Source organism: Chiloscyllium plagiosum, chromosome 7, assembly GCF_004010195.1.
Source record: "Chiloscyllium plagiosum isolate BGI_BamShark_2017 chromosome 7, ASM401019v2, whole genome shotgun sequence".
NCBI lineage: Eukaryota > Metazoa > Chordata > Chondrichthyes > Orectolobiformes > Hemiscylliidae > Chiloscyllium > Chiloscyllium plagiosum.
Window position 1 is genome coordinate 39,267,837 of NC_057716.1, and position 21,278 is coordinate 39,289,114.

The 21,278-nt window shown below is 40.8% G+C and overlaps 1 protein-coding gene across 5 annotated transcripts in view; it reads left to right on the forward strand.

The window, feature by feature from the left end:
• Positions 1-21,278, forward strand: part of nckap1 (NCK-associated protein 1) — a 214,952-nt gene that overhangs the window by 96,532 nt on the left and 97,142 nt on the right. For all 5 annotated transcript variants that reach the window (XM_043693453.1, XM_043693454.1, XM_043693456.1 and 2 more), the window contains 4 exons: positions 2,140-2,249; positions 6,692-6,824; positions 18,488-18,569; positions 18,716-18,774. In XM_043693453.1, coding sequence (XP_043549388.1) covers positions 2,140-2,249; positions 6,692-6,824; positions 18,488-18,569; positions 18,716-18,774 — 384 coding nt within the window. The remainder of the gene's footprint in view (positions 1-2,139; positions 2,250-6,691; positions 6,825-18,487; positions 18,570-18,715; positions 18,775-21,278) is intronic.

Here is a 21,278-nt window from a genome sequence, read left to right on the forward strand (position 1 = left end):
GAAGGATGAGGGGTGACTTGATCGAGGTTTATAAGATGATCAGAGGAATAGGTAGAGTAGACAGTCAGAAACTTTTTCCCTGGGTACAACAGAGTGTTACAAGGGGACATAAATTTAAGGTGAAGGGTGGAAGGTATAGGGGAGATGTCAGGGGTGGGTTCTTTACCCAGAGAGTGGTGGGGGCATGGAATGTGCTGCCTGTGGGACTGGTAGAGTCAGAATCTTTGGTAACCTTTAAGCGGCAATTGGATAGGTACATGGATGGGTGCTTAAGCTAGGACAAATGTTCGGCACAACATCGTGTGCTGTGCTGTGCTGTATTGTTCTATAGTTCAAAAGACACCTTTTGTTGAAGCCTTTCATCATGCACTTGCAAAAAAGAACAATGCAAAGTAAAAATAACATTTATATTATGTGAGAGGCGAATGCTGATAGGTTATTAAATAGACTCTGGTCAAGGCTTTATTATGGAAATATATAAATGAGATGGTGACTGACATTTCACTACCAGGTTTTGTTTAAATTTAATGCTAGGCAGGTTGATCCTGGTCCAGGCATTTCACTGAGAAAAAAAACGAAGATGGTGTCACTGCCCTTGTTTACTTGAAGCAGATGCAACATGTCTGCATGTTATTTCTGTCTACAAAGAACAAGGCCCTGTATTTTAATAAATGTGACTTCAAGTACCTACTAGTGTTGTACACTACAAACCTGATTAACAGTCTTAAATTGGTTGTCAGCATAATTCTTCACACACTCTGGACCACATTTACTAAATAATCCTATTGCAGAATCACATCTAATGTTGGATACTGTTTTGGGTTTCACAAGCGTGAGCTGATTGGATAAGTTTTATACTTGTGAACAGTTGCAGAGATATGCTGTTTAATACAGTCTGTCATCTGTTAGTTGTCATCATCAAAACTGCACTTTCCATGACAGTGCCTCTACCATTCAGGGTCCACTTGCCAACCTATCATAATAATCCTCTTCTGCCATATAAATGTTGTTTTCCCTTTGGATTGTTACTTCACACCATTTTTTTCTGATGAATACAATATCAAAAACTTGGCCAAAATGTGTCATTTAGCAGCAGTTGCTTAAGATCTGTCCTACAAAATGTTTCAGACATACATTTATATTTTGAGACAAAAGCTGAATTTTGATGTTTTATTGATATGTTAAACTAGAAAAGGTTAATCAAAATAAATGTGTCCATCAGAGAGCAAGTGAAATTGTAATGGTTAATAAGAAAATGACAGATATATGATGTCAGACAATCAGGCAAAACACTATTGTTTCAAACTGAATAAAATGCCCCAAGTTACTTTGTGAAGTATATAAAGTAAAATTAGACAAGGATCAATGGAAGATGACACTAAGACAAGTGGCCAAGGACTTTGCCAGAGTGGTAGATTTCAAGAAGCATCTCAAAGGAAGAAAGAGAAATATTAGAATTTGGAGCCCAGGCAGTTAAAACCACTACCATCAGCAGTACAGGAGTTAAAGTTTGCGATGCTGGAGACACCAATATTAGTTGAGTACAGATATATTGGAGAATTTGTAGCTAAGCATATTACGAAGCGAAGAGGGCAAAGACTATGAAGAGAAAACAAGATTAAGATTTTTAAATGCAAGACATCCCTCAATCAGGTTGACCACCTATGGCAAATTAAAACAAATAAACTTCCAAACCAGGGGAACATAATCTTACAAAGATTTGTAGCTTAGGTTGAGGTTCTGGATATAAGTTTGGTCACTGAGCTGGAAGGTTCATTTTCAGACCTTTTATCACCATACTTGATAACATCATCAGTGAGTTTCCAGTGAAGCACTGGTGACAATGGCCTGCTTTCTATTTGTGTTTAGGTTTTCTTGGATTGGTGATGTCATTTCCTGTTCTTCTGGTAGTAAATGGAACAGGAAATGACATCAGAAATGACATCACCAGCCCAAGGAAACCTAAATGTGCAGATAGTGGGTCACTGATACCAGTGCTTCATCTGAGGCTCACTGATGATACCTAGTATGGAGACGAAACATCTGAAAACAAACCTTTCAGTTTAGCGAGCAAATATACATTCAGAACATAATCTTGTTAATCCTTATGACTTGTAATGCAGACTTTCTCTTTTTCAGGCACTCTTTGTCTTCATGGCTCTATCTTTTGCACGTGATGAAATTATCTGGCTACTTCGACATGCAGACAACATTCCAAGAACAAGAAACAGTGATGACTTTATAGACAAGTATGTATTATTGGATTAATTTTGTATGCACTGTAACGATTCTTTTAAATGCTAGTCCAGACTTGAGCTTCCAGATGTGTCTTTTGGGGAATGGGGAAGTGGACAGCTGAGGTGTTTGGTACAATGCCTAGTGGGGGCAAAAAAAGATGTTATTTTTGCACATTGAAAATCTAGGTTCAGTTGTGTTACCAACCAGAGTTGTTGATGCAATTCACTAGCCCTCAAGTACTTAGATTTAACGTGAACCCAAGTGTTTAATCTCTGCTGGTTGGGTTTCTATAAGAAATGAGTAGGCTTGTTCTCAAAGCATTTTCAATTGGGTATGAATGTATATGGTTGTACAGACATAACTTAGGAAGAAATTAGCAGTCTTACACTATGTGCATAAAGACTGATAGTGTGCAAAGTTGGAAAAGTTAGTTTGTCGTAGATTTCATTGTGGATTAGCAGAAGCTTTATTCTTCAAGCGCTCTAGCTATATCTATCCTGAGTTCTTTGTTTGAGCATTGCATGATAAAATTAAAGCAAAGAGGAGATTATTGGAAATTTAAATTATTATTAGATATTGGAAACCTACAAAGATGACAGAAACCTAACTTGCAGGTAACAAGTACTTTGTTGAAGCCACACTGAGAATATTCTACATTTGATTTAATTTACCTAAGAAACCAGATATTTATCTTGGAGGGAGTGCAAAGGAAAGTTGATTTGATTCCTGAGATTAGAAGATTGCCTTCTGAGGAGAGATTGAAAAGAATGGCATAACGTCTCGAATTTAGAAGAATGAAAAGTGATCTCATTGACAACTGTAAGATTTTTGAGAACATGATAAGGTAGCTACTTTTTGCTTTGTGATGGACTCCACCTGAACTGACTGGGATCAGGATCTGAGCCAAAGAGCTAAATAGGATGGTAACAAGGACTTAGACTAGCTAAAAGAGGACTCATGAGAAGTTACTAAAGAGGCTATTTGCTCTTCTTGGGGATCATAGTCTCAGTTTAAGGGAGTATGCATTTGAGAGATTTCTTCACGTGACGTGAATTTTTGGAACGTCTACCCAGCGGACTGTCCTCCGCAATTAAATATATGCAAGACTGAGATTAATAGAATTTTGGGAATCAATGAATACTGACAAACAGCAGGAAAATGCAGATAATTTAAAAATTCAGTGTTGAGTGTGTTGAACGGTGAAATGGGATTTAATGGCCCTATGGTTTACTTGTGTTCTAATTTCTTATGTTTTCCAAGTATCCCTTTACCAACTACTAAACAAAGGTAAAATACTGCAGAAATAAAAATACAAAATGGGGAAGGAATTTATCAAGTGTAGCAGCATCTGGGGAGAGAGAAAGTGTTAATTTTTCAAGCCCAATATTATTGTTCTTCACTTTCTATATCTCAGATTCTGGCATTTTATGCTTTTATCAAGATAAAAAAAATTCCTCATGCTAGAATTTGTGATTACTGTAAACCAGTTTGTGAACAGGATTGAGAGTCCTGCATGTAATGTTGCCGCCTTGGTGCCTAGAAAAACAACACTTGGAGTTGGCTTGAAAGGATACTGGAGTGCGAGGAGGGTCAGTTGTAATCGTCCATGTTGGTACCGACAACATAGGCAAGAACTCCTGTTTGGGGAATCTCAGAAATTTGGAGCAAAATTTAAAAAAAAGGACCTCAAAGATTGTAATCTTTGGATTGTTTCCGGAGCCAAATGAAAATTTGCAAAGAGGGAAGACTCAGGAAGTAAACACATGGTTAAGGGAGTGATGTGGGAGAGAGGATTTCCATTTTGTAGGGCACTGGCATTAATATTGGGGCAGGTCAGAACTGTATCTTGGGGATGGACTCCACCTGATCCGATCTGGGATCAGGATCTGAGTCAAAAGGCTAAATTGAATGGTTACAAGGATTTAAATTAGTTGTGGGGACGGCCCAGGAGAGATTATTAAATCTTGCTGAATAAGCAATAAGACAAAATATGGAAAGGCTCAGGAATCTAACTTCAGGCACAGCCTGGAAATGGCTAATATAACACCTCTATTTAGGAAGGGAGGGAGGCAGGCAGAAGTCAGGCAACAAAGGCCAGTTAGCCTGACCTTGATCAGTGGTAAGATTTTAAGAGTACATTATTGTGGATGAGATTATGGAGTACTTGGAAATGCATGATAAGATAGGGCTAAGTCAGCATAGCTTTGTCAAAGGATGGTCAAGCTTGCCCATCCTTTGACAATCAGTTGGAATCTTTAAGCAAGTCAGATAAAGGAGAGACAGTGGATGTGATCTATTTGGATTTCCAGGAGGCTGTCACATGAGATAACAGCCATGGTATTAGGGGCAAGGCACTGGCATGGAAGGAGGATTGGCTGACTGGCAGAATGTAGAAAGTGAGGGTAAAGGGGTCTTTTTCAGAATGGCAACCAGTGACCAGTGGAGTTCTGCAGGGGTCATTGCTGGAACCACAACGGTTCACGTTCTCCGTTAATAATCTGGATGGAGGAATAGAGGGCATTGTTGTTAAGTTTGCAGATGACACATGGATAAATGGATACGCAGGTCATGTTGAAGCAAGGAGGCTGCAGAAAGACAATCTAGGAGGTTGGGCAGAGAAGTGGCAGATGGAATACAATGTGGGAGATTCTGTACTTTGGTAGGAATGTTAGAGGTTTAGACTTTTTTTTAATAATCAGGAAAGGCTTCAGATATCTGAAAGACAAAGGAACTTGGGAGACTTGGTTCAAAATTCTTTTAAGATTAACATACAGGTTCAATTGGCAGTTAGGAAGGCAAATGCACTGTTAGCTGCCGTTTTGAGAGGGATAGAATCCAGGAGCAGGCATGGACTGCTGAGGCTATAGAAGGCTCTTGTTAGACTACATTTGGAATACTGTGATTATTTCTGCCCCTCTGTATCTAAGGAATAATGTTCTGACATTGGAGAGGGTTTAGGAGAGGTTTACAAGAATGATCGCAGGAGTGAAGAGCAGTTGAGGACTCTGGGATCATACTCAATGATGTTTGGAAGGATTTGGCAGGGCAGGGGAGGAGATCTTCTTATTTAGACCTGCAGAATACTGAGGTGCCTGGATAGAGTGGACATGGGAAAAGTGTTTGAAGAGACTAAAGACCCAAGGGGACAGCATCAGAATGAAGGAGTAACCCTCTAGAACTGAGATGAGGAACAATTTCTTTAGTCAGAGTGGTGAATCTGAAGAGCTGATTGCCACAGATGGCTATGAAGGCCAAGTCATTGAGTGTCTTTAAGACTGAAAAAGATAGGTTCAAGGGTTATGGGGGGAAGGCAAGAGACCGGGGTGAGAAACATGTCAGCCATGATCGGATGGTGGAGCAGACAGGCTGAATGGCCTAATTCTGCTCCAGTATCTTATAATGTTACGGTCTTAAAACACTGATCTACGGAAAGTGGAGATGACAGTGGTTGAAAGTCATGATTGTCCAGATATAATGTCAGCTTGTTTAACATCCTAATTGTTTTTGTAACATATTACACGTAATTATTTAATTGTTATGTTTTTAAAACAGGCGTGGCAAGTTAAACTGCTTATGGTTCAATTATAGTTAGTTTAATTTATTAATAAATTTACCAACTAGCACGAAGTCAAGTCACAACATGGGTTTAGATTATTAGCGAGTTTTGAGAAGACTTGTATCTCAAGTGGAGGTTTTGGATGTAGGTTTGCTCGCTGAGCTGGAAGGTTCCTTTTCAGATGTTTCGTCGTCATACTTGGTAACATCACCAGTGAGCCTCTGGATGTAGCACTACTCAAACACCTTGGCTTCATGGTAGCCCACAAACCCACCAACACACTAAAACAGCAGCTAATGAACTTGAAAGACCCTATACAGACAAAAAGCAAAACTAATGTCATTTACAAAAATACCAGGCACATACTGTAACAAACACTACATTGGACAAACTGACCACCAGGATACATGAACATGAGCTAGCCACAAAAAGCCATGATCCGCTCTCACTGGTATCCTTACATACACGTGAGGAAAGACACCATTTTGACTGGGACAACACATCCATCCTAGGACAAGCCAAACAGAGAGAGACACGCGAATTCCTAGAAGCATGGGACTCCAACTGGAACTCTATCAATAAACATATTGACTTGGATCCCATTTACGACCCTCTTTGAAAAAGAATAGGAATGACATCACCAACCCAAAAAACCTAAACAAATAGAAAGCAGGCCATACCACCAGTGCTTCATCCAGCAGCTCACTGATGATGTTATCTAGTGTGGTGACGAAACGTCTGAAAACGGATCTTCTAGCTCAGCCAGCAAACCTACATCCAGGGTTTAGATAATTTTAGAAGTAGTATGCATATCTGTTGCTTTAAAACATTATGCTTCTGTGCAGTTAGAGAACTTCAAAATTGTTTTGAAGATAACTATTATTTTAAATCCTCTAGACACGTTGCTGAACTCATCTATTACATGGAAGAGCTCAGAGCACATGTGCGCAAATATGGACCAGTGATGCAGAGATATTATGTGCAATATCTGTCTGGTTTTGATGCAGTCGTGCTGAATGAACTTGTGCAGGTAAAGTAATTGCAAAATATTCATTGGACAGAAGTCGATCACTGGAGTCTGCTCTGCCATTCAATAAGATCATGACTAATTTGATTATAACTTTAAATCAGCAATCCTATTTCCCTTGATAACCTTTAATTCATTTGCTTAACAAGAATATATCTCTATTGCCTTCAAAGTGTTCAAGGACTCGGCTTCCATAGCCTTTTCAGGAAGAAAGTTCCAAAGACTTGTGACACTGAAAGAAAAGATTTCACCCCTGTTTTAAATAAACACCCCCTCAGTTTTACGCAGTAAACCCTAATTTGAAAGTGGACATTGTATTTATATTTAACCTATACAGACCTCGAAGGATCTTGTGTATTTCAATGAAGTCACCATTTACTCTTGTGAACTCCACTGGATATAAGCCTAGTTTGTCCAACCTTTCCTAGAAGACAACTGCCCCATTTGAGGATTTAATTCTAGTAAACCTCTCTGAACTGCCTCCATTGTGTTTGTTATGTCTTACTTTAAATGAGATGAAGCTTGCAGTACTCTCAGATGTGCTCTCTGATGCTTTAAAACTGAAGCATAACCACCTACTTTTGATAACATTCAATCAGTTTCCCTAATGCTGTACCTGCATTCAAAGCTTCTACAAATCACGCATGAGGATATCCACATCAATCTGCATTTCTGAGCTCTGCAAATCTGGCACCATTTGGATGTTTTTCTGTTTTTCCTGTCGAAATGGATAACTTCACATTTTCCCACATTATACAGAAAACCTTTTATTAATTGGCACCTATGGGACCAAATGTTTTCCAGTTAATCAAGAGGTCCACATAATTAATGTAAAAACACAAAGTAATAGAAACTTAAAACGGATGTGTGTATGTACGTCACTATTATACTTTATTTGAGTGATTTCTGCTGTAAATAATACAACTTTTTCCTTAAGTAAAACTTACCCGCAGAGAGCCTTCTCACGTACTTCCTCAATTGACTACTCCGACATTGTGGAGATTGTGATAATCGAATACTCTTCTGGTATTTGAGGTATATTATTTTTGCCCATTTAGTGAGAGTGCTGGTTCACAAGGTACAAGCTTATAACAATGTTTACTATATATTGTACTCCATTTGCCAGATTGTAACTCATTGGTATCTTTTTGTCAGCTCCTTACATCCTCTTCACAACTTTTCTTTCCTATTGCCTTAATGTTGTCAGCACATTTGGCAGTCATTACCTCCATCATTCACCTAAGTCATGTATACAAGCTGTAAACAATTGAGATTCCAGCCCAATCCTTATTAGATACCATTTGTTCATTTTGCCAACCTGAAAATTACCTATTTGCACCTATTCTCTGCTTCCAGTTAGCCAGCCAATCATCTATCATGCCAATATGCAACCCTTACACAATGAGCTTTTATTTTTCCAAATACCTTTGAGCTGGCATGTTGTCAAATGCCTTTTGGAAATGTAAGTATAACACATATAAAGTGGTTTCCATTTATCCACAGCATGAGTTATCTGTCCAAAGAACTTCAATGGCCAGTTCCCTTTCACAAAACCATGTTTACTCTGCCTGATCACCTCAAACTTCTCCAAATACCCAGATGTAACTACTTAAGGCAAGTGTCTAACATTTTCCCAATGGCATGTTAAGCTAACTGATCTATAGTTCCCCACTTTCATGCCCATACATTTTTGAATGAATAAGAAGCGTTTGCTATCTTCAAATATAATGGGACCATCCCCAAATGAGTTTGCGAAGTGAAAACAAATGCCACTTGAAGACTGTAGGATGAAGTCCATTAGGACCTTGGCCCTTGTTAACATGTAGCTCCAACAATTTACTTAGTACCACTTTTATTGTAATTGTGATATTCCTGAATTTCTCCCTTCCTTACATAACCTGACTTTTTTTTCTAATATATTGCTGCTTTTAGGATGTTTTTGTATCCTCTATAATGAAGACTGAAGTTAAAAAAAAAACCTGTTCAATTCATCTGCTATTTCCTTATTCTCCATTATTTACTGGATGTAGGCTTGCTTGCTGAGCTGGAAGGTTTGTTTTCATTTCCGGGTGTAAATTTGCTCGCATTTTCAAATGAACCTTCCGGCTCAGTGAGCAAACGTACATCCAGAACCTTGACCTCAGCTACAAAAGTTCTCAAAGCTCCATTATTTACTCTCCAGTCTGACTTTCAGTACGACCAACTCTAAGTATTTGTAGAAACTGTTGCTATCGGTTTTCATGTTTCTGGATAGCTTTCTCTCATACTCTAATTTTCCAGTCTTCATTAATTTCTTGGTCATTCGTTGCTATGTTTCATAGCTGCCCAACAGCCAGAGGGAAATAGGAAAGCAAATTTGTCAACAGGTTACTGAGAGATCGAGAAAATACGCAGTAGTGAATTTCAACTGTGCTGCTGTTGACTGGGATTGAAACTTACAAAATAAAGAAGAGCATAAATTCTTTAAATTGAATACAGGAGATCTTTCCCAGTCATCTCATAACAAACCCCACAAGAGAACAGACCATTTTGCATTCAGTTTTAGAAAAAAATGAAACTGGGCAAGCATTTACGCACTAACAATCATAAATCACTTTTGTTTAGAAATACGATTGAGGACCAAGATTAGAAGTTTCAAAGTTAAGCAAGGTCAGTTTTACAAAACTGAGATGAGATTTTGTAAAGGTGGTTGGCAGCAGCTACTTGAAGGTAGATCAGCAGCAGGAATTGGGAGGCACTCAAAGAGGAAATAGATGTTTCAGAGCAAATGTTTATTTCAAAAGGTGAGATGGGAAATTGTGCCTGCCTGAATGCTAAGGAACTTGAAAGATAAGATATGACAACAAATAGAGGCTATTGTCAGACACTGGGCACTTAGTATATTCCCCCAATCGTTCTGTAATTGAATTAAAGAATTGAATTCCTTGAGGAAAGGCGGCCAGTGAGGGTCGTGCTTTTGACGTAGACGAAATGTAGTTACATGGGTGACAGGTTAGAAAAGTAAGAACTGATGAGATCCAATGAAATTAGATCCAAAATTTGCTCAGACAGGAAAAAAAGGGTATTGAATATGTCTGTGAAAATGAAGGACAAGAATGGCAGGATTCAGGAACCTTGGTTGACAGGGGAAACCATTCCTTCCGCGACTCTCGTGTCAGGTCAACGCCCCCCACCAACCCACACTCCCCACCCAGCACCTTCCCTTGCCACTGTAGGAATTCCAAAACCTGCACTTCCTCACATGTTATTTACTGTGTCCATTGCTCCCGTTGCGGTCTCCTCTACGCTGGGGAGATAGGACACCTACTTGCAGAACACTTCAGAGAACATCTCCGGGACACCCATACCAACCAACTCCATCGCCCCATGGCTAGACATTTCAACTTCCCCTCCGACTCCACAAGGCAGGTCGTGGGCACCTTCCATTACCACTCCCTAACCACCCGATGCCTGGAGGAAGAATGCCTCATCTTCTGCCTTAGTACCCTCCAACCACATGGGATCAATGTGGATTTCACCATTTCTGATCAAGGACTTTTGCCCAAAACGTCAATTCTCCTGCTGCTCAGATGCTGCCTGACCTGCTGTGCTTTCCCAGCACTACACTCTCGACTCTGATCTCTAGCATCTGCAATCCACATTTTCTTCTAGGGGAAATCAACATCTTAGTCAAAAAAAGAAGTACTTAAGGTCTAGGCAACAAAAAACAGAAGAAGCTCTTGAAGAATACAGAGAAAATAGAAAGAGCTCAAAAAGAAAGTTGGGAGAGCTAAAAGGATTGATGAAATGTCCTTGGCCAGCTGGGTTAAGGAAAGTCTTAAGGCAATTTATGCATATCTTAGTAGCAAAGGCACGGAATGTCACCTGTTAGTGACTTTGTGATGTGTACTCTTAGCTACCTTCCCCCACCCCCCACCCCCTCAGTTTTGTCAGAATCATTGGCGACCTTTAAGCAGCAATTGGATAGGTACGTGGATGGGTGCTTAAGCTAGGACAAATGTTCAGCACAACATCGTGGGCCGAAGGGCCTGTTCTGTGCTGTATTGTTCTATGTTCTATGGAACCTTAAGAAATATTTGTTAAAGCATTAAGAACCATTGAGCACTTATTTTCTAAATGAAGTGGGGTGTATTCCTGAAACTTTTACATGTAGTGTTGTTGTATACCAGTAGATGGAGTATAAATCTTACCACTACTTCAATGATACACTGGGAAGAACAAAGGACTAGAAGGCAGTTTTATTCTGTATCTTGTCCAGTTGTAGGGGCAAAAAGAGTTTTAAAATTTCCAGTTCTGGAAAACCTGTTTGCTGTACAGTTTATATTGACAGTTTACAGTTGTGCCTCACTAAAGTGTCTGGAATGCTCTCAAATAAACCTGTTTTTCTCAACTCATTGTACAGTGATCAAGATATTTTCATTTGGCATTTCACATGTCTCATGTTCAAAAAGCTAGAGATTAGGGAATTCCTCGAGGCATGGCACTCATCCACAGTTTCAATCAATAAGCACCAATATACCGACCACTGCAGCGGACCGCTGAAACTGACAACCAGAAGCGGCAGGTAAAAATCACTATAAATGCCGGAGGAAACATCACAGAAGCACTTCACTGGAGGCTCCCAAGCACCGAGGATGTCACCTAGACAGGGGATGAAACATCTGCAACACAAATTCCCAGCTCGGTGAATAGAACCACAACAACGAGCACCCGAGCTACAAATCTTCTCCCAAACTTTGAGCTAGAGATTACTTTATAAGTAAGTTATGGCCCAAATATTTCAAGATAAAGAGGAAAGAAATCTGGACTTTGGTCTGTGAAATGTGCCTGGAAGTCCTAACTTGCATAAGTGCTGCAGTTGTCTGGGAAGTTGAATCTTCTATTGGGTTAATTTGTATTACACAGGACACAATGCATAAAGTCTGTGATGCTAACGTTAAGTGTTGTACATTTGGGCAAATATATGGTTAGCCAGATAGTTAGCTGGAAAAGTGAGCCTACTTAATTTCTGGTGTAACTCTGTTATTTCCAAGATAACTAAATCTCTCTTCTTGTTCTTCACTGCATTGGAGCAGGCTATACACACCTGAAGTATACTCACATTCACCTATATCCACCTGTTCTCCATGCTCTCTCTCACGAACCCACTAAACTGGTTTTTAAAACTTACCTGAATACTGAACCAAATGTTAGAAAAAGGGAAATGTCGGCTGAATGGCTCCAGTTCACCCATCTTTTCTGCCATCACTGGTTGAAAGTTTGTACTGATCATTCATTGCTGCAGTTGGGATTGAAAGACCTGTCTGGAAGAATGCAAAACGTTGGGGTACAGAGATCTTCGTGAGCAGTGGCAATGTGTGCAGCTTCACCTTTGACTGGAAATCTATGAACAAAGTAGCTCCATGGAAAGATTTATTTGATAGGTGGCATTGTTACTGTATTGAACCACATTTACATGTTATAGAAGATGTGTGTGTCAGTTTGTGGGTTTTTTTAAACTTTGCAAGTGCATAACATTCACTTGTTTTCACATTTCACAGTTATTTGGATTTTGCTGTGAGTTACCTATGTTAATTCAGTATAGATTTCTTTTAAATTAAGGCTGGGTTCATCAATGAATATGCTTCATCTTGCATGAAAACATTGTGGTTACGTTCAACCCAAAAACAGAAATTACTGGAAATACTCAGCAGATCTGGCAGTGAACTGATTGTAGCAATGAAAAGGTTGGAGTATATATGCTGAAGATGGTGTGTCGGGAGGGGAAGAAGTAAGCCATAGGTGGAGATGGAGCCAGAGACCGAAAAACAATTGGGCACACAAAGGAACGGGTAAAGGTAGCCTGGGAAAATCAATAGGTGCTCCTGGGGACTGTTAGTGGATAACAATAGGCTGTTAGTGCTGGCAGTCAATGTGATGACAAGACCTGGTGTTTCGGAATTGGGTGAGGGCTTGGGAGAAGATGCTGAGCTGGAAATGTGTTGCTGGAAAAACGCAGCAGGTCAGGCAGCATCCAGGGAACAGGAGAATCGACGTTTCGGGCATAAGCCCTTCTTCAGGACCTTCATTCCTGAAGAAGGGCTTATGCCCGAAACGTCGATTCTCCTGTTCCCTGGATGCTGCCTGACCTGCTGCGCTTTTCCAGCAATACATTTCCAGCCCTGATCTCCAGCATCTGCAGACCTCACTTTCTCCCCAGAAGATGCTGAAGCCCTAAAGCTGTTGAATTCAGGATTGAGTTCTGAAGGCTTTGGAATTCCCAAGCCCGAAAATGAAATGCTGCTGTTCCAGCTTGCGCTGAGCTTTGCTGAAGCATTGCAGCAAGCCTGAGGTAGAGATATTGGCCAGGGAATGTGACGATGTGTTGAAATAGAAGGCAACTAGAAGCTAGATTAGAGTGATGCTGGAAAAGCACAGCAGTTCAGGCAGCATCCGAGAAGCAGGGAAATCGACGTTTCGGGCAAAAGCCCTTCATCAGGAATAGAGGCAGGGAGCCTGCAGAGTGGAGAGAGAAATGAGAGGGGGGTGGGGAGAAAGTAGCATAGAGAGGTGATAGGTCAGAGAGGAGGGTGGAGTGATTTAGATTAGATTAGATTACTTTACAGTGTGGAAACTTTAACCACGTGGGAAGGGAAATTGCGGTCTCTAAAGAAGGAAGCCATCTGGTGTGTTCTGTGGTGGATCAGGTCCTCCTGGGACATGATGAGGTGGAGGAATTGAGAATACAGGATGGCATTTTTGCAGTAGGTAGGGTGGGAAGAGGTGTAATCCAGGTGGCTGTGGGAGTCGGTGGGTTTGTAAAAAATGTCAGTGTCAAGTCGGTCGTCATTAATGGAGATGGAGAGGTCCAGGAAGGGGAGGGAGGTGTCAGAGATTGTCCAGGTGAATTTAAGGTCTGGTTGGGATGTGTTTGTGAAGTTGATGAATTGCTCAACCTCCTCACGGAAGCACGAGGTGGCACCAATGTAGCGGAGGAAGAGGTGGGGAATGGTGCCCGTGTAAGTATGGAAGATGGACTGTTCTACTTAGCCAGCAAAGAGACAGGCATAGCTGGGGCCCATACGGGTGCCCATGGCTACCCCTTTGGCCTGGAGGAAATTGGAGGATTCAAAGGAGAAATTGTTAAGGGCAAGGACCAGTTCAGCCAAACGAATGAGTGTCGGTGGAAAGGTACTGTTTGGGATGGCGGGAGAAGAAGAAGCAGAGGGCTTGGAGGTGTAGAGGGATTGGATATCCATGGTGAAGGTGAGGCGTTGGGGGCTGGGGAAATGCAAGTCTTGGAGGAGGTGGAGGGCGTGGGTGGTGTCTCGAGGGTTCCCGGACCAAGAGGTTGGAAGCTGTGGGTGGGAGATCTCCTGAGGTGATGAGGTTCAGTATGGTCTGGGAGATGACAGTTTGGTGTTGGAGGTGTGGGGTCATGGTCGAGGGGGCGGTCGGAGGAGGTGTCTTCGAGTTGGCATCTGGCTTCAGCGGTGTAGAGGTCAGTGCACCAAGCTATCACTGCATCCCCTTTATCTGCTGATTTGATGATGATGTTGGGATTGGAGCAGAGGGAATGGCGGGCTGCGGTTTGTGAGGGTGAGGGGTTGGAGTGGAGGGGGGTGGTGTAGACAGGTTGAGCAGTTAATGTCTCGGCGGCAGTTAGAAATGAAGAGATCGAGGGCAGGTAATAGGCCAGCATGGGGTGTCCAGGTGGATGGAGGTGGGCAAAGGGGTCCTCGGAAGGTGGTCGGGAGTCCTGATTGTACAAGTAAGAATGGAGACAGCAGAAGAAATGTTCGACGTCACGGCATGTGTTAAATTCATTGGTGCGTGGATGGAGGGGGATAAAGCTGAGGCCTTTGCTGAGGACTGTTCGTTCGTCCTCAGTGAGGGGGAAGTCAGGGGGAATGGTGAAAACTTGGCAGGGCTGGGAGCTAGGCAACGAAAAGCTCCAAATCACTTTCGCAGACAGTACAGTGTTCTGCAAAGTTGTCATCCAGTCTATGTTACATCGAATCATAGAATCACTACAGTGTGGAAGTCGGCCATTCAGCCATCTGATCCATGTTGCTCCTCTGAAGAGCATCCCATTCAGACCCACCCGTTACCATAATCCTGTAACCCTGCTTTGCCCATGGCTAATCCACCTAACCTGCACATTTTTGGATTATGGGCGGGAACCAAAGAACCCAGTGAAAACCCAAGCAAAAACAAAAAATGCTAGAAAAGCTCAGCAGGTCTGGTAGCATCTGTGAAGAGGAATCAGTTCATGTCTCAGGTCCACTGACCCTTCCTCAGAACACAAAACTCACGAAGAATTGCTGAGAATGTGCAAACTCCACACACAGTCGTGGTCCCTGGTGCTGTGAGGCAGCAGTGCTGACCACTGAGAGACAGTGCTGCTTCATCTCTCCAATGTAGGGCAGACCACATTGTGAGCTGTGAATACAGAACATTGGGTTGAGTAAATTGCTGCTTCACCTGGAAGCTGCTTCATTGCATTGAAAACTGAAAAAGTTCTGGGTAGTCCACTCTAATATTGTCAGCTGTGAAATTAGTCTTTCAGTCCAAATGATAATGACCTTGACTAATCACAATCGGTCAACTACTAATATAGCTTATACAACAAGGAGTGATGTTAATGCCCTGTAATAATGCACTTCATTTTGATGTCCACATGACAATCCAAATTCAACACTGATATAACTAAATTATGAATTAGTCATGGCCTGTTTGTATTGTGTTCGGGGGTCACTTCTTTTTGTCCAGTGTTATGCGAGCTAATTAGAAAATATACCCAGTTAAATCTGCACTGGTTTCCAGTTGAGATCTTAATTTAGTTCTTTGCAAACTAATATCTGCATCTGTCAAAGTCCTTTGATATTTTAATGGAAAATACTGGAATGTTGAAGGTCAGGTAGTACTTGTGGAGAAAGAAAAGTAAGGTTAACGCTCTAGATCTTACAACCTTTCATCAAAACATGCAGAAATGAGCCAATGTAAAATTAAGGTGAAATGGTCTCTGGTCAGGGCAGGAGATATTGAAATGGTTATCACAATGCAAGACAAAGTGAGGCAGCGATGAAAGAAATTAATCATTAAAAAAGATATATCCAGGACTCTTGAATTAACAGTTGCAATGGGATTTAGGAGGTGGGAGGGAAAGCTGCAAATTGATGTTTGAATGTCAGCGTTTCTTCTGCAGAAAACTGCACTGCTGTTACTGTGTTTGGATTCCTCAAGTTAGTGAGTTACAGGTCATTTGTAAATCAGACTTGTTTGATTTGGGATTCAAAATATGGAGTTTGTGGGATTCGTCTTGGGCTTTCTGTATAGTCTATTTTGATATCATTTCAGACAACACATTATAATGCAATTTTATCACTAGGCAGGTCAGAACTGAAGCATTGGTCTGGATTTTCTGATGGCCAGATGATAGTTATTCAAGCATAGATAGGAGTTGCGCATGGGCATCCTGTTGAATCCCCATCCTCGTGGACCCGAAAGGAATTGACCAAGAAAGTGAAGGTTCTGCTGGACAATTCCTCTCATTGACATATAGAGGTGTACAGCACAGAGACAGACCCTTCAGTCCAATTCATCCATGCTGACCAGATATCCCAACCCAATCTAGTCCCACCTGCCAGCACCTGGCCCATATCCCACCAAACCCTTCCTATTCATATACCCATCCAAATGCCTTTTGAATATTGCAGTCGTACCAGCTTCCACTACTTGCTCTGGCAGTTCATTCCACACACATACCACCCTCTGAATGAAAAAGTTGCCCCTTAGGTCTCTCTTATATCTTTCCCCCTCTCCTATGCCCTCTAGTTCTGGACTTCCCCATCCCTGGAAGAGAGTTTATCTATTTATCCTATCCATGCCCCTCGTGATTTTATAAACCTCAATAAGGTCATTCCTCAGCCGCTGACGCTCCAGGAAAAACAGCCCCCGCCTATTCAGCCTCTACCTATAGCTCAAATCCTCCAACCCTAGCAGCATCCTTGTAAATCTTTTCTGAACCCTTTCAAGTTCCACAACATCCTTCTGGTAGGAAGGAGACCAGAATTGCACGCAATATTCCAACAGTGGCCGAACCAATGTCCTGTACAGCCGCAACGTGACCTCACAACTCGTGGACTCAATAGTCTGACCAATAAAGGAAAGCATACCAAACGCTGCCTTCACTATCCTATCTACCTGTGACTCTACTTTCAATAACCTGCACTCCAAGGTCTCTTTGTTCAGCAACACTCCCTCGGACCTTACCATTAAGTGTACAAGTGCTGTTAAGATTTGCTTTCCCAAAATACAGCACCTTGCATTTATCTGAATTAAACTCCATCTGTCACTCCTCAGCCCATTGGCCCATCTGATCAAGACCCCTTTGTAACCTTCGCTGTCCACAATACCTCCAATTTTGGTGTCATCTGCAAACTTAATAACTATACCTCTTATGCTCGCATCCAAATTATTTCTATAAATGAAAGAGAGGTAGTGGACCCAGCACTAATCTTGGTGGCACTCCACTGGTCACAGGCCTCCAGTCTGACATGCAACCCTCCACCACCACCCTCTGTCTTCTACCTTTGAGCCAGTTCTGTATCCAAATGGCTAGTTCTCCCTATATTCCATGAGATCTAACCTTGCTAACCAGTCTCCCATGGGTAACCTTGTCAAAGCCTTCCTGAAGTCCATATAGATCACGTCTACCGTTCTACCCTCATCAATCCTCTTCGTTACTTGTTCAAAAAACTTAATCAAGTTTGTGAGACATGATTTCCCACGCACATGTTGACTATCCCTAATCGGTCCTTGCCTTTCCAAATACACGTACGTCCTGTCCCTCAGGATTCTCTCCAACAACATGCACACCACCGACATAAGGCTCACTGGTCTATACTTCCCTGGCTTGTCCTTACCACCTCTAGTCTTCCAGCACCTTCTGTGCTGGAAACATCCATAAGTCTCCATTTAATTTGAAGAATTCAGGATTATGATGGAATTAAGTAAATAGTTTATTCAAGAAAATTTTAATAATTAAACAGTGTTCACATGGCCACTGGAAGCTCTGTGCATGTCAATCAGCATGCCAAAGTATTGTTCCCACTGCCCCTGCCACCACACACTCTCCCCTCTTAATCTGCTCTGCATCTGATGCTGCCTGCCTCCTTCCGCTGCATATGCTCTGCCTTCCCCCACTCTACACACTACTCTCCCTCCACCACACCCTAATCTAGATGCAAGACACCAACCTCCCCAAACTGCCCCCCTCCCCACAAAACACCAATCAAAAAGCTGGTATCCTAGCCAGCAAAATTCCCTCTAAGCTGCACGGCCATGCAGTTGCTTGGAGGTTTCACTATTACTTGTGAAAGTATCTGGTAAAAGTGCTTATGATTTTATAAACAATCATTTTAATTGCAAAGACATTGTGTGCGCTCTTCTGTGTTATAGATTTTTAAACTTGCTGGTATAATGTATACAGTAGAATTTAAGTTCCTCTGTCATATCGCAAAAACAAACAAATGGTAGCGTCATACTGGTTCTAATAAAGGAAATTCTTTTTTAAAGAAGTGCATTTATTATGCAATTCACTTCCATCCTATTCCTTTCATCCCTGCTTAAAAAGCAGAGTAATGATATTATTGAATATTTTTTGTGATTTTTTTCCATCCTAGAACCTCTCAGTGTGTCCAGAAGATGAATCTATCATTATGTCTTCCTTTGTGAATACTATGACTTCCTTGAGTGTCAAACAAGGTGAACCAATCACTACTTTTGATGTATATTAACAGATACTTCAATATTTTGCATACTTTGAGGCTGAATCAATAATTGTTTTATTTTCCACTGTGAAATTTCATTTTTCTTGGGTAATGCTAAACATTATTTTTTTCATAATACAGTTGAAGATGGAGAAGTATTTGATTTCCGAGGAATGAGACTGGACTGGTTTCGGCTGCAGGTAAGAACAGTGTGATTTTAATGAATGATGTTGTTGCAACAGCATATTAATATGTGCTCAAATGAAACTTGCAAAATTAATAAGATCAGTAGGGTAGGTCTTGTTGCATATTTTCCTTTTTCTTCCTGAGTTAGTTCACCAACTAACTATGTTCTGTCTGTTACAGTCAAAGCAAAAAATATGATTTGGCTGATGAGAAGAATTAACTTCTACAATTAGTATGTTTTTAGGAACTTGAAAGATCTATCTTGTTGTTTTACATCTTTTAAGGATCTGTCCACAAATTCTCATTTCAGGTGATTTATAAATGGTATTCAAGTATGTGGTGTTACATGGGAAATAAAGAGAAATAATTTTAACTATTTTGCATTCTAATGTATTTTTTAAGGGGGAGGAATTGTGTTAACTGTTGTATTCTCTTGTATACAGTGAATAAAGTTGAATAGCTGGAAAGATTTGAATTCCTTCACCTCTGAATTGATATAGGATTTTATAAAATCTGTTTTTAACTCCCCATTAGCAAACATGCACTGTCCTGGGTATGTGTAGCCTCTTTAGTGCTGTCAGTCGTGATACTTGAATGTTACATAACTACTTGACTCAGACTTAATAGAACTTGTACTATGTTTTTTTCTGTAATTGCATACATAATGAGACTGTCAGTGCTAGCTATCTAGCAGAAGAGGAAAAATAAGGCCAATATGCTGCAGATTTGAAGAAATGCTTTTTTATTTAGCAATTAATTGAGATTAGGGTTTATAAATTCCACCTGTAGTACAAGCATTTCAAATCAACTATACTATTAATAAAGGCCCAATTTATACAATGAAATCACAGCCATTGATGTTGATCTGCAATTTGTCTAATCATAGAATGTTAACAGCAGATGAGACCATTTGGGCCATGATTTCTGTACTGACTTTCTGTAAGAGCAACTTCCAAGCCTTTTTCTCATCTCCACGCACTTTTTTTCACTTCAGATAAAGATCAGTTATTTCAGTCTTAATTTAATCTTCTTCCATCTCTTCAGGGTGTGAGTTACAGATGCTATCCATACACATATGGATATTTTTCCTCACAATAAATTTTTTTTCTTTTACTGTCAGCTTAAATCAGTGTCTTCTGATTCTGCATCCTTTTTGCCAATGGGAATATTCCTGTGCTGCACTGTCGAGACACTTTGTGATTTTGAACATCTGTCAAATTTCCACTTAATCTTGTCTAAGGATTTCCATTCCAGCTTCTCCAATCTAGTCACATAGCTGAAATCCTCCATCTCTGGAACTATTCTCAAGCATCTTTTATGCACCCATTCTGATGTTTTCACATCTTTCCTGACATGTGATGCCCTGAATTGACCAAACTCATGTTTTATACAATTTAAGGTAATTTTACTGTTTTATACTCTGAAGCCTGGTATCCTGTTGGTTTATCCACTGCTGTAGTAATCTGCCATCTTAAAGGATTTGTGCCCATATGCCATCAGATTTTTGTACTCTTGGAACTGATTTCAAATTGCAGTCTTTATGTTGCCTCTCCTTGTTCTGACAAACTGAAACACTTGACGCCTCTCTGCATTAAATTTCATTATCCACTTGTCCACCATTCTATCTCTGTCATCTTCAAACTTAACACTATCTTCCTCACAGTTCACAATACTTCCAAATTTTGTCATGGGTTTACAGGCACAATTCAAAATTTGCACAAGTCTAGTTCAATAAGATAAATTGAAATAGCAGAGGTCCTAATGCATGATCTTTAAGTCCTGCTATATACTACTTCCAGTCCAAAAAAAGAGCCATTCATGATTATTCTACAGCTCCTTTCATCCAGAAAATCCTCTGTTTAGTTGGTCTTCTCTGATATTACCTCCTGATTCCAGTATATTGTCAAGTGAATTTTAGCCCTTCCCTATAACACAAGTAAATCATTCCCAGCTCAATTCAGGTGCAAATCATCTGATCTTTAATGTCAAACCCCCATATCCCACAAACGGTCCTAAAGTTTCAAGAATCCAAAGCACTCCATTGTGCACCAACTCTCCAGTGAGACATTCATCTTCAATTCTTCTATTTCTACATTCACCTGCATGTGGTATTGGGAGTAATCTGGAGATTACTACTTTCAGATTTGTACCAAAGGTTGCTAATTTGTTTTCTTGCTCCCTAACCTCTGCCTGCAAGACTCCATTACTCATTATACCAATATTCATACTGAAATGGAACACAACTACTGGTCTGTTGCCCTAACTATGGTTTGCCAATCTTTGCCTTCATTTTATCCAGCTGGCCATGATGATGTGGTCTAGCTTCAGGCTACACTGCCTGTAGGAACCATCTCTCTCATTTATATTCAGGTGAGAACACTGGGTTGGAAAGAGAGATGTGCTCAGGATTAGTGCACCGATTGCCTGAACCATCATGACTGTCTAGCAGTTACTCATTCCCTGCCTGCTTACATCTGTTGAACTGCAGGTTGACCACATTTATAAATGCAGGATTCAC